Raw genomic sequence first — 13,825 nt, 5'->3', positions numbered from 1 at the left:
GAGGGATGGGGGGGGGTTATATCCAGGGAATCGCCGGGGAAACGGATTTCACGGAATGGGATTTGAGGTTTTGGGTAATGTTAATCCGCGAATTTTATTATCAATGAAATGCGAATCCATAAATGAAGAATAGCGATTCCGGTGGAAAAGAAATCGCGATTCCCAAATAGGGATTCGTGTTTCCGATGAAAAGGATTCGGGATTCCCCTATTTTGAGGAATCGAACCGAATCCCGAATCCGATTCGCGAATCGGGGAATCGCGATTCCCCACTTGTGAGAACGAATCCTGCTTCCTTGGTGTTTTCATCGGAGGTAAAGCTAGAAAGAGCCTGGCATTCAAAGGTCCTCCCTCCCTCTCTGTCAACGGTAGCATAGTTCCATTAAAGCCAAAGGGAGGACCGACATGGTTAACCCTAAGAAAAAAATAATAGCAAAGTAAATATAGACCAAGCAAAGTACAGTCAAAGAAGAAGAAGAAAATAAATCAAGGGGGGAGATAATTGAACATCTCTAGCCCCTCCTTTTATATCCCCTCCTTCGCTAGGTTGCCCGCCAGGCTATTGGCTGATCTTCTGACATAATTAAAAACAATCAAAGATCCCCCCCCCCCCACTCGGTCTTTGATCTCGTAAAAAAACTGGGAGAATCTCTAAGGCAGAACACGGGAGCCTCTTAACCAACGGATGACATTGAGGGAATCTCCCTCCACTACCACCCTATCCAAGCTTCTTTGTCCAAGCATTTAATACCTTAATGAACTGCTCGAACCTCCACCTCGTTGGCATCTGCAACTCCGATAGGCCCTACAAAAGCCCTTAAGACCACTCCCCCATCGTCTCTAAGAACCCTTCCAATTCCTGCTGGGCCAGGGTTCCCCAAGCTTGATCCGTAAAAATTAAGCTTCAAGATACCAAGAGTAGGGGGTTCCCAATTTTGCACAATCGCTCAGCGTTGAGCTACACTAAAACAGAACTCCCTCCATCCATTCCATAGGTCAAAGGCCGTACAAACTTGAAGGAAATGAGAAATTTCACCAAGGCAATTATAAGGGCTATTACTTTCACAAACAACAAGGAAGAGGATTTAGCAACACCTTCAAAGACCCTATCATTACGTTTTTTTTCCAAATCACCCACAAAGTAGCTAGAAGGCAAACATTCCATAAAATCTTGCCTTTCTCTTTCCAAGGCACCAGCGACAAACCCTCTAAGAGATTTGAAATTTTAGAGAAAATGGAAACCCATAAAGTCGCAACTCTCTCTCTCTCTCTCTCTCTCTCTCTCTCTCTCTCTCTCACACACACACACACACACATAAACCTTTGGACATGGGCATCTAAGGGAGAAAATGGAAACCTAGGCAATGCATATGAATCACATAATTATCCAATATCCTCGTTAATGCTTGGAGCATGGAAATGATATAAAAAAGGGGAATCATGAGGTGGTTGATGCAGATAGTTTCTCTTGGTTGAAACGTTCATGAGAAGCAAAAACTCCAGATTTCAGCGTAGAGAGTAGAAGCCCTACCAGAGTCGATCACCTTATTTGTGGAAGATGAAATATACTAAATGGGTGTCTAGAAATGGTATGGAAAAGTGGATAGAACCATGGCTTTGTCGGAAAAAATGGAGAGGTGCATAAAATCCCACCAACAACAAAGAGAAGGCAGAAGGAAAATGGCGACTCAGGTAGTTTAGACTTTAGAGGATAGTGGGGCCTATGAGAGAATTCAAAATTTAAATTCAAGTGGTGGGGATTGCATTTTTATAAATGAAATATCGAAAGATGGGGATAAGGGAGAAGTAGAATGGGAAAATTTACGAACGGTTTACTCTATCAGTGAAAGGGAGCAGTAGAATTGAGCCCTTATGCATCACAATTTCTAATGTTTATAAACCAGTAAATCCGAGAAGAAGGGACAATTTTTTACAAGAATTGGATGCAACTCACTTGTGGCATGAACGGGTTTGGGAGGGGATTTCAACACTTTCTTATTATCTTAAATATGGAAGAGAAGAATAGACATGCAGTGGTGGACATCAAGTATGAGTAATTTCAACACGTTGATCAAAACAAACGATCCAATTGACTTTCCTATGGAAGGAAATTGCTTTATGTGGATAAGTAGACGATCTCCGGCTACTCTTGTAAGGTTGGACAGGTTCATGATGTCAAAGGATTGGGAGCAGAAATATCTTTTCATAGTCCAGAGGGCCTTCCCTCGGCCAATTTCGGACCACTGCCTAATCAGGCCGTATGTGGTGAACAGTAAGATCAGCACCCTATTTTCATGTTTGATGATATGTGGCTTTAGATTCTTGAATTTAAATCTAAGTTGGAAGGTTGGTGGCGTGAGGCAAGTGATGAGTGCATGGGATGGGAAGGGTACAAGTTGGGGAAGATACTTCAGTTTATGAAAGGAGAGATTAAGAAGTGGAGGAAAAATGAGCTTGCTGATTTAATTCACAAGAAGCTCTCTATGCTAGAGGCCATTGAAACATTTATAGAATGGAGGAGTCTCGTAGCCTAATAACACAAAGGAGATGGAAGGGAGAAGAAATCTTCAACGGGAGTATGAATCTATTCTAAGATTGGAAGAGATAAGTTGGAGGCAAAAGTCCAAAGCCTTACGGCTGGAATGTGGTGATAAGAACACGGTGTTTTTTCATAAACTAGCCAGCATGAGAAGGAAATCCAACTCTACTAATTGTTTACAGGTGGTGGCAATATTGTGGATGACCCAATTCCCATCACCGACACCAATGTATCATTCTTTAAAGGCCTTCGACACCATTGTATCATTCTTTAAAGGCCTATATACTAGTAAAGGAGACAGGAAACCAAGCCTTGACAGCTTGGAATTTAGGCAGATCCCAAGGGAAAAGGCGGAGGCCGGATGGGTTTACATTGGCCTTCTTTCAATAATTGTGGGAGAAATTTTTCGGAAACGAAAAATTGGAAAAAAAAAACAAGTAGAAGAAGAAGCCTTAAAACCACCTTTATATCCCACCTCTCAAATGGGCGTGCAATCCACTTGGGCCCATCGTGATCCCCTTTTCTCTGCCAGGGATGGCACGCCCTACAAGGGGTAAGGAGATTTGCTTGGTTGTATCGGGAGAGACAGAACCTTATCTTCACTTGCTGAGCCCAACCTGCATATAGAAAAACTTTCCCTTGCGTACCACAGTGAGTTCTAGTCCCGGATCATGTTCGCGCAATGGTAGTGGATGCAGCAACAGGGCATGGAGCAGGGGTGGGCATATGGATAAGTATATGTAGCAGAGGGGGCCCTTAATAACTGGGGGAGCAGATCATCACATCAATTCATGACTAGGTAGATGGGACTACGCCCTAGCCTTACCTTAGAGCTAAGAAGGGGGTCTCGAGCCGCCTATTGGAGAGAGTGCAGCAGACTTGGACTGAGAAATTGAAGTGAAGACCTCAGGTCTAGGGTGGCCAATCATTGCATTTAAAAGCAGCGCTAGAAAGCCTATAAGAGCTGTAAACTCATGATATAGACACGTAAATGTAAAGAAGATTGGAAGATAGGTGAAAGGCCAAACTAAAGGAGAGCAACTCATCACCGTTTTTTGGTACTCAAGGAAAGTAGGAAGCTGGTCAAAGAGCTCCCCCACTACACTCGGCAAAATCCAAAAACAATGCATATTGAGATTGTGGCAACAGAGAGTCAAGTACTCCCCTATGGGTGCCCCTTTTCGGCAATAGAAGCTGTCAACTACACTGAAATACCAAATCACATTGGGTCTACATTGGACCAGCTGATCGTGTGGATTTTATAGGTGGGTTCGGGGCCTGGCCAAAAGAAATCCCTTATTTCAGACCAATGTCAAGGTCAATGAGAGCTAGACCATGGATTTCAAGCCCTACTCTCAGACTAGCGAGTGTCAGACTCATTCCAAAGACATGGGCACCATCCTGGCTAACAGCATTAGAGCGAATTGAGCGAAGCCTTCAACTAAAAAGATAGGGTGTCCTGACCATCCAACAGCTATTCCATCCCCATTGTCCATTGAGCCTGCTCTGAATAATCCCCCATTCGCTGGATTATGACTGATGTAATCATAAAAAGCGATTTTTTCGGGAATTTTAGACCAGGCTTCCGATAAAAGGCATGGCTCCTCTTCAATCGACGCCGCGGCTCCCTCCATCCGATCACAGTGAGAGCCAATAACTCCATGTGCCTCTACTGTTCGTCCTGGAGCAGCACCGAAGAACTTCATCCAAGGCCTGAATTCAGACCGGACCAGACTCTTCTTTGTTTGAGCTGCTCCCATGCACGTAGACCGGAAGATCTCAATTGTCCTGAACTGGACAAGACCGTGCGGGAAGGTTTCCCATCACATGGCTCACCAACTTGATCTTCCGAGGGAACCGTATGTCATGTCCGAAGGCCTGAAAAAACGAGTACAGTCTCGCTTTCCTTTGCCACTCAAGTGTACGGCATCTGCCGTGCTTAGGCCCCTTCTTCCCTTCCCTAATGAAAGTCAAAATGATCGGGAAGTAATGATTGAATGCCAAGTAAAGTTGATAAAATTGAGTGATCATTGCTTGGAAACCCGATGGATGGGAGTCCCCCCAATAGGAGCGAACTCATTCCCACATTCGTTAACCGCAAAGCTAGAAACACCGTGTAAGAATTGGGAATTCCTCTTCCAACTCATCCTGGAATGGGCGTTATGGCAAAGAACAAGAAGAAAACTACAGGAGGAACTTGTACAATAGTCACAAATTCATCGAGCTAGGTCCGATTGCTTTCTGCTCCCCAAAAAGTCTAAGGCAGTTCCAAGGCGAGGGGTCCTCAATAAGAATGGTGTGAGGGAAGTGAAAAAACATTCACCCTATTCTTTTTTCTTTTCTTTTTTTTGTGTGTGTGTGTGGGGGGTGGGGGGGTGCATTATAAGATGATAGCAAATGAGAACTGCGCCTCAGACTAACCTTCCGCCATCTGAAGTTCCTGAAAGAGCAGTCCCCAAAAACCTCCAGTCCCATTGACGCCTTGACTGTTCCCCTCGGTTGATCGCCATCACATGAAAGAACAATAGCCAGATTAGTTAACAGAGATTGAGTCGCTTTCAAACTTCCTGTCTCCTCTATCATCCAGTGGAAGCAGCATGTCATTCAAAGAATCCAAAACAAAGTATGCTGTTTCTCCATCAAAAGTTGTCCAATAGATATGTGCGAGAAACCTGATTATCACTCACAACCTACAATACATACTCCTCTTCAACCTCCTTTATAACACCATCCAAGCAACCCAAAAGGATAATTTGCATCCTGTACTGATTCAATGCCTCTAAAAATTTCAATAATATTTTATATTTAGATAGCATTTCCCTGGAAAATCTTGGTCTCCTTTGCAATAAAATTGGCGATCATTGAAAAATAAAGCAACATTTCCCTGGAAAATCAACGAAAACTAAGCAAACCACTTCTGATTTGTCCAGCGGCCCCAGCCACCAGACATGATAGTGTGACAATACCCGTAAATTGTGATAAATGATAGGGTCATAAACTTACCTACGAAACCTCAACCTTCACCCGAAGCTCTTCAGGCTGACAATAATGAAAGCTAAAGCTGGAATCTAACAGACAAAGCAAAGATATGTACACTTACTTTCCTTGTATTTCAACTGTCATCTCCCTTATGAGCTTTCGCCATTTCACTTTTATGCCTTTAAAGGGTTGCCAACAGAAAGAGAGAAAAAATCCATCAGCACGTTGCTCGCTTCGACGCAATTTTTGTCACAAACACCGACTCCACTGATCAGTCTCCTGCCACTGATACTGCCCCTATATCCCATCATACCCAGTTCAACATCTCTCTCTGAAAACATTCTAAAATGCAGCCTCAAATGTGGCCCATGGAACTAGAGCTTCATGGAACCACCAAAAAGAAAATAAAAATGGGCTAATGGTTGGTCAGTGTATATTTATATTTCCTAAAGCAACTTTGAGAAAACGTGCAACTTCCATTATTATGTCGGTACACCGAATCCTCATTGAAAAAGGCAAAAAATTGCAGAGAAGCCCCAAAAGTGGTTCATAATGTGGAGTAAATAACCTCAAAATAATGCATTGCATAGTTTGGAAAGAAGTTTGTATCCTCGGGCCAAAGCGTTCAGCCATTACAACAAGTCATGGCAAGGAATTCTCGGATCTAAATGAGATAGGGCATGGGTGCAAGATATCGACCCAAATAAGGTTCCATGACCAATTTTAATGAAGTGATTAACAGATTTGCTTGGGCAGATACTAGTGACAGCTATAAAGATATGGCAGCTTGGAAAAGATCTCTACTTATAGGATTCAATAGGAAAGGAAATGGCAACTAAATCAATTGGATGAGAACTCTAAGCGCACAATAGATGGCTTTTACTGGTTACGTCGAGACAAAATCCTTCCTGATAACGCAAACACAAGGAAATGCACACTCGTGGACCAATGCAGCAGATGCAAAGAGATGGTTGAAATGACTGGTAATTTTAGATTTTGTGCTGGCATCCAGCAGATAGTAGGCCTTTTATGCATAGCTTAAGCACATCTTGGAGATTGTCCAACTCTATTGACTTGTTAAGTTGGAGAATTTAACAAGGGCAATGGGCTAAGAATATCTAGAAATTAATGGTTATCATACATTACAAAATTGCAAGGAGTGAAATCGCAAGATGCTGACTAGTTTTGAATCAAAATATAAAGCAGAGCTCGCCGGCATTAATACATGGTATCACAGAAGTGGCAACGATGCCGTGTTGCTTTAGTCGTCTCCTCGCAGCTTTCTTCTGATTGGATCATGGTGTAATATGAGTATAATTTCAAGTTTGGATAGATTCTGAAATACATAGAAGCAAAGAATACTGTGTGAATTTTACAAGTACGCAACAATGTATCATCAGCTAACTTTTTTGTCAATCAAGTCAAAAGTCTGCTCCAATTTGTTTCTATGGTTGGTATTGCAATGGACTTCCTTTGTGACATTTTGCTCTAAACATTCCAACGACACGATTTTGGTTTCCTTCAGAAAAGCCACTGGTCAATTTGAGGATTTTATCATATTGACTTCAATATGTATTTATTTTTTGAAAATGGTATCCAATTTTATTACTAAGAAAGGACCGAGATGGTCAATACAAGAAAAGGGGAAAAACATAACCGGTGCCAAAGCTCAAAAAACAAGAAAAATCAAGGGGGGAGGGAATCAAACAACGCTAGAACTTCCTTGGACACTCCATCTCTAGCAAGGCTATCTGCCACCTTATTGGCGGAACGACCGACATGTTGATACTTGATACACTACCAAAGAAGATCCCACCCAATCAAACATCACGTCAAAAAACCTATCAGATCTCCAAGGCAGCTTTGTGATCATTAAGCCAACGAATAGCATTCAATGAGCCCTTCGACCACCACATTATTTAGACAATCTCTCGCCACCAACTTCGAGAAATTTGCTTACAGAGACGCTTGAGAAGAAAAGAAGGGGTAAAATAATCTATATCTTTCATAAACACAAGAAAGAAAAAACAAAGTCTGAATATTGGTGAAGGCTTTGTTCATCAACCATGAGGTCAGAGGTTCAATCCCAGCTTATCCATCAGGGGAAAAAATAGAAGTCTAAAAGGAAACCAACCTGAAGAGGAGTTCCAGTCAAAAGCACACGATGTTCAGTAGAATATTCCCTCAATGAGAGAAACAATTTTGAATCTTTGTTCTTCAAGCGATGACCCTCATCAACAATCTACAGAAGAAGAAAAAAGACATCAGCATCAAAGTTGTGAAATCTGCAGATTCAGTATGAATGCACAATGGAATAAAGAAAATACCATGCACTCCCACTTGATTGGCTTCAGAGACGATGTATCCAAGTTAATCATTTCATATGATGTTAGAAGGACGTCAAATTTTATTCTCTTTTGCTTGTTTTCTTTAACAGGGGGGATGCCTTTCTTTTTCTTGTGCTTCTTTGATTTGACAATGGGTATGTAAAATTCATGTTCCTTAGTGACAGAACGGGCTTGGGCAGAGCCAACATATAACACCTACAACAAATACTACTTTCATTCAGAACCACATGCATTAAGAAAGACAGATTGGAAACAATCAGTGTGTTTAAACTTAATTTCCTTGGACATACAACATTCATTTGGGGTGCCCACAATGCAAATTCGCGTTCCCAGTTGCGCAATGTTGAAAGAGGAGCCACTACTAAATGAGGATAGAGGTTTTCTTTATAAAGAGATGCGAGAAAAGCAATACTCTGTATAGTTTTCCCTGCGCTCAACCAATGAAAACTGGCCATTGCATACACTAACCAAAAAAGATATCCAGGAGAAACAAAGAATGTACATCAAATTTTGTTACTGAATAGCTAAGAAAACTCACCAAGACCCATCTCATCCGCAAGGATCACATGTGCATGATTCGACCTAGAAAAGCGTAAGAAATTCAAACCTTCAAGCTGATACGGATGTAAACTGCCTGCAGGAACAACAAATTGTAATTATGTAAGAGAAATAGAGAACAAACCTATAAAAAAACAAAATACCAATCAAACAAACAAGCATATGTGTGTGTGTAAAACAATACGCCGTAATAAAACCCACATACCTCCAGAAAGAAATTCAGGACTCTTCTCATACTGATGAAACTCTTTTTGCTTAAGTTTTAATTCCTTCGCATCACGAATAGAGCTTTTATTCTTAAGAGAACGTTTACGAGCTCTAGATTGAATTTCATTAAACCTTTCAATTTGAGGTTGGAAAGCAGAAATGTCTGACTCAACTTCCCAGTAACATTCATCATATGAAATATCCTTCCATTTAACTAGATATTCACGCCCATCATCACTCTTCCTGTGAGGATTCCATATATAATTTTACTTACCAATTATTTAAAAGAAAATCTTATAATTAGAATAAAAGGATGCAAGCAATTCTATATGATGATGACAAGCCGACATGCCATATGACCATACCTCAAAAGTGTTAACAGAAATAACCATAATAGTTATGTCTACCTCAACTTTATAGAACCTATTAAATGAAAATGCAATCTTCATGTTTAATAATAACACAATTATCTTCTCGAAATCAACTTAGAATAATTAATAATTCTATATTTTCATACCAAACTCTGAATATAGAAAAATTCAAAGAAATCTAGACATACATGCAGACTATTGAAGAAAAAATAAATAAATTGCCCGCTGGGAAGTTTTACAATTCAATCCTAATTGTTCCATGCCCCCAGTAGCTCTGTCCGCAAAGACCAGATGACCGCAACTTGTTTAGCTGCTTTTGTACACATCATGGAAATATTCCTCATCCTAATCTTTTATTTTTCAATTTGCCAAATGTATTTAGTTTCCCCATCACCATCCTAGAGGACCTAGACTATAGGAGGGATGAGAGAAAGCCACCTGGGAACACCCTCCCCCAAAATAAACAGAAAGAAAAGACCTAAACTGAAATCTAGTATTGATTGTCCTCTCCCCAATTTCCCATGCTTCTAACAATAGCATTTTTTGCATTAATACTTATAAGTTACCTTAAATTTGCAGAAAAACTCTTTGAAGTTAAATCTTTGCAAAGAAAATTAAATATATCAGTGATAAACTGAACTACTTAATGCTCTATCTTTTTTTCACTGCGTAACTCTGGATTAGTAGACAAAAGAATACAGTGGTGTTAAAATGAACTTCTTTATGCTTTATTTTTTTTATTAACATAGTAACTCTGGATAAGTGGACTTAAGAATGGTGTTTGATAGGCACCAAAACTTTCACATAGAAAAACCCATGTCAGCCCACCTTCTAGAGTTGAATAGATTAACTCGCTCAAATCATCTAGACCTCTCAAGTCCCAAAGCTGGTGTCGAATCCCACATCTAGAAGGGGTTATCAGCTAGAGCTAGGCATTACCCAAAACCCTTTATCCCCCCCCCCCACACCACCCCCCCCCCCCAAAAAAAAAAAATAATAATAATAATAATAATAAATAAAATAAAATAAAGGTTTAAAGGCAAGGAAACTTTTCTATGCTTTCTTTCATTCTTTTTCTTCTTTTTTTCAACAAATTTATTGCAAAGGATCGTAGGCCAATGCCCAATATATATAAAAGCCCCAGTCACACCCAATTTGGCAAGCTTATATGGAAGCCCATTAGCACTTCTCAATACGAAAGTAAAGGCAATCTCCCCCACCCCTCTCCTACCAAGTCATCAATCTCATCAACATACCTAGCCAAATGTTTTTTTTGTATAAATTACCTAGCCAAATGTAATCGCCCCAACAGTATACCAACAGGCCCACGAAACGAAATCACACTAGGCTAGTCCCCCTCCACGTCAAGACACCCCTCTATTAGACCACAAAATACTTGAATCCCAAAATGAAGTGCCCTGACCTCGGCCTCAGAAGAGATGGTATGACCAATCATGCCCAAGTAGGAGAAGGGAGTATGCGGTATGCCCTCCCATCCCTGAAATCGCCCAAGGGAGCAACCATCGAAATTCAGCTTAAGAGAATTAGCCATGGAGGCAGCCATCTAGACAGGATATTCATCTCAAGAAGTCTTCCCATCATAATCTCACTCCAATTTCTAATCATTTGATCCAAGGAATAGCCCCAAAACTCTTTTTTACTACGCAACGGTCTAGCCACACTAACTTAATTCTCCAAACACTAGAAGGCATCGAAGAATGTTTACCATAGAAAATGCAAATGTTCCACTCACACCAAAGCTCCCACCAGTTGAAAAAAGAAATTTAGGGTGTGTTCGGCACCCATTAAATAACCGCATTCTCCACTTTTTTAGGCGTTAAGAACGTGAAAGCGCATAAGTATCTCAAAAAGTCGTGTTCAGCAATCCGGCCCACTAAGCCCGTTTCTAAACTTTTGCCTTCTTTTTAGGCTAAAAGCAAGGATTCTTTGGAGCGACTAATAGTCGTTTCTAAAATTCTCATCAATCCGTTTCTCGCCCGTTTAATTGGGTGAGAATGAGAAGTGTTGCTGAACACGCCCTTAGTTTCTCAAGAGACTTTGATCAAGGTTGTGTTGTCTAAAATCCCAATATTACTTTGATCAAGGCTGCTTTGTAATGTATAGTATCCCAATATACCAGTTGTCGGTTTTCAAATGTCCCGTAAGCATCATAAAGTGAATAGAGCAATTTAAAGAAGATTTCTAGGAAGGGATCCAATAAGAAACGAAAAATGTACCTAGTTAAATGGGAGGAACTGTGTAGGCCTATAAAGTCGGGTGGCCTGGGCATTAGAAGGTTAAAAGCGGTGAAGAATGCCCTCCTGGATAAATGGCTTTGGATATTTGGTGAAGAGTCCAAGCAGCTTTGGGTTAAAGTGATAAACAAGAAGTGGTTCATCGCTGGGTCAGTGGTTACCCGAGGACAGATGTAGCATGTTGGTGTTACATTGTGTAGGGACATCCTGAAGCAGAAGGAAAAGATTTCAGAGGGGTCCAGATTTAGAGTTTACGGAGCGGGTAGAATCAATTTTTGGCATGACAAATGGTGTGAGGAGGGTCCCCTAAAGGATGTTGTTCCTGATTTATTCACAGTGGCGCACAATACGGGATGCATATGTTAGGACTGCTTTGCATGGGTGGAGGAGGCGATTTCTTGGAAGATTCCATTCAGAAGGAATTTTTTTTTATAGAGAGATCGACAGAGTGGCTCGACTCCTAGAATTGCTTCATAAATGCTACATCAAGGTGGGAGAAGACAAAGGGGTTTGGATCTGAAATTCCTCTGGAGAATTTACTGTCAAATCGTTCTATTATCATATGGAACCTGTCTCTGGACCCTCGCGTTTAGCCAAAGTGTGGAGCATCCCAGCACCGCCCAGGGTATGTGCCTTCGGTTGGACCGTTATTCTTGACAAAATCCTGACAATGGATCATTTGCGAGCTCTTCATATGATGATTATAGACCATTGCACGCTCTGCATAATGTTTATCCACTGCAGGCTAGCAAGAGAAGTGTTGAGTAGAATCTAGGTCAGGATCGGCTTGGTCCGGGTGTTTCCATCTAAGCTTGTTGACCTCTTGGAGTGCTGGTACTTGGTCCCTTAGAGTAAGAAAGGTATGATCCACTGGAATGTTGGGCTTCTAGCAATGTTGTGGATCCTATGAGAGGAGAGAAACGCCAGCATCTTCAGAGGCCGGGCAAATAGAGCCCATTATATATTCTTGAAAGTGATAGCATTAGTTATTTCATCGGTGAGGATCCTCCCAAGCTTCAGGTTTGTTTCTGCATATGATCTATGGAATGGTTGGAATGAGATTTGTAGTAGGGCAGAGCAAGGGACGTTGATATCTCAAGGTCGGGTTCCCCAAATCCAGGTCATCTGAAGCTTAACTTCGCCAGGTCTAGTTTGGGGAACCCAGGGCCGGCTGGAGTTGGGGATGTCCATAGAGACAAAAATGGTGCAGCTTTATGGGTGTTCTCGAGGCCCATCGGGATTTCAGATTCCAATGAGGCTGAGGTCAGAGCAGCTTTGCAGGGTATCAGACTATTGGAGAGGAACGTTGTCGATGTTGTGGTGGTGGAGGTCGATTCCCTCTGTCATTGTTGGAATATGTAACTTGCCTAAGGGCATTTAGGACTTTGTACATCCCTTTATGTTTTAGTATAAAGATATGAGTCAGGGGGAGATAACCCTAACTCATTTATTTTCTCTGTCTAAACTTTCGGCTAACATGGTATCAGAGCCTTAGGGTTTTCTGATCCCTAGGGTTCTCTATCAGCCTCCATCTTCTCCGCCACCCCCCACCCCTCTCGCCGCGAAACCCAACTCCGGGCCAAGTTTCATCCGAGGCACACCGGCACGCTGTCTTTTTCCTCCTGAGAAGGAGTCGTTCTCAGCAACCCCCCACACATTTTCTACCCAGGGCGGAAATTATTTTCCAAGAATGAAGATTTGCACCCCCCAAAATTTTCCAGGACTCGGAAAACCTTTTCCAGGACCAAGGATTTGCACCCCCCCCACAAAATCACTTTACTGGAAATAAGTTTTTTCCAGCCCCCAATTCCTAGGTTTGTTGGTAAGCCTCACACTCCAAGTTTTTCAACCCACATCATTTTTCCTCCTCTTCCTTTCATCCCTTGGGCCTTGGTAAACCCTACCACTCTTTTCTCCCTGTTATTATGGATCTTCACCTCTTACCCTACTTTGATTCTAGTTTGTCTTTGCGGCTCCCCTCTGTGCCTCATGGCTTCTCTCTTGTCAAGCTTCGTCGATGCCTGTCATTCTTGGAGCCGCGTCTAGCTTTCTTGGCGTATCCTAGTTTGCCCACATATTCTGTTATCTCCTGTTATTCGTCTTGGTTTGGATTGTCTGTTTCTTTCTTGCTTGTTGTTATGGAGGAGGTGCTTGACAATCCTTCCACAGGAGTGGCCCCTGGTGTTTGTCCGACACCCTCTTTGGCGTCTTCTTCGTCATCATCTCTCTCTGTGGATGGATCATTCCCACATATCACCACTGTTAAGTTGGATGGGGCAAACTACGTTACTTGAAAAGCAGTCGTCGAGAAGTATCTTGCCCGTGGGAAAGCCCACGTCATTCGTTGTGATCCTCCTCCTACGACGGATCCCACCTTTGATCGATGGGAACAGGAGGATGCTCTTGTTTGTACCCTTCTATGGCAGAGTATGGCCCCTCACGTCTCTGGGCCCTTGATGCTTCTGCCTACTGCGAAACAGATCTGGGATCAAGTTACTCTTCTTTACTCTGGCGTGGCAAACATTAGTCGGATCTGCTCTACCTATTCTGAGTGGGTGCGTTTCCGCCG

General features: G+C 41.9%; 1 protein-coding gene across 3 annotated transcripts in view; it reads right to left on the bottom strand.

Moving 5' to 3' along the window:
• Nucleotides 1–13,825, bottom strand: part of PKL (chromatin remodeling factor CHD3 (PICKLE)) — a 102,329-nt gene that overhangs the window by 65,495 nt on the left and 23,009 nt on the right. For all 3 annotated transcript variants that reach the window (XM_077366105.1, XM_077366107.1, XM_077366108.1), the window contains 5 exons: nt 8,629–8,873; nt 8,404–8,499; nt 8,156–8,292; nt 7,845–8,060; nt 7,652–7,759 (listed from right to left, as the gene is read on the bottom strand). In XM_077366105.1, the coding sequence (XP_077222220.1) occupies nt 7,652–7,759; nt 7,845–8,060; nt 8,156–8,292; nt 8,404–8,499; nt 8,629–8,873 (802 nt within the window). The remainder of the gene's footprint in view (nt 1–7,651; nt 7,760–7,844; nt 8,061–8,155; nt 8,293–8,403; nt 8,500–8,628; nt 8,874–13,825) is intronic.

This window comes from Tasmannia lanceolata, unplaced genomic scaffold (genome assembly GCF_043159265.1).
Source record: "Tasmannia lanceolata isolate RefF3 unplaced genomic scaffold, GAP_Taslan_0.1 ptg000023l, whole genome shotgun sequence".
Classification (NCBI taxonomy): Eukaryota; Viridiplantae; Streptophyta; class Magnoliopsida; order Canellales; family Winteraceae; genus Tasmannia; species Tasmannia lanceolata.
The sequence above is the reverse complement of the archived record's forward strand: the minus strand, read 5'-3'. Positions and strand labels throughout refer to the sequence as shown.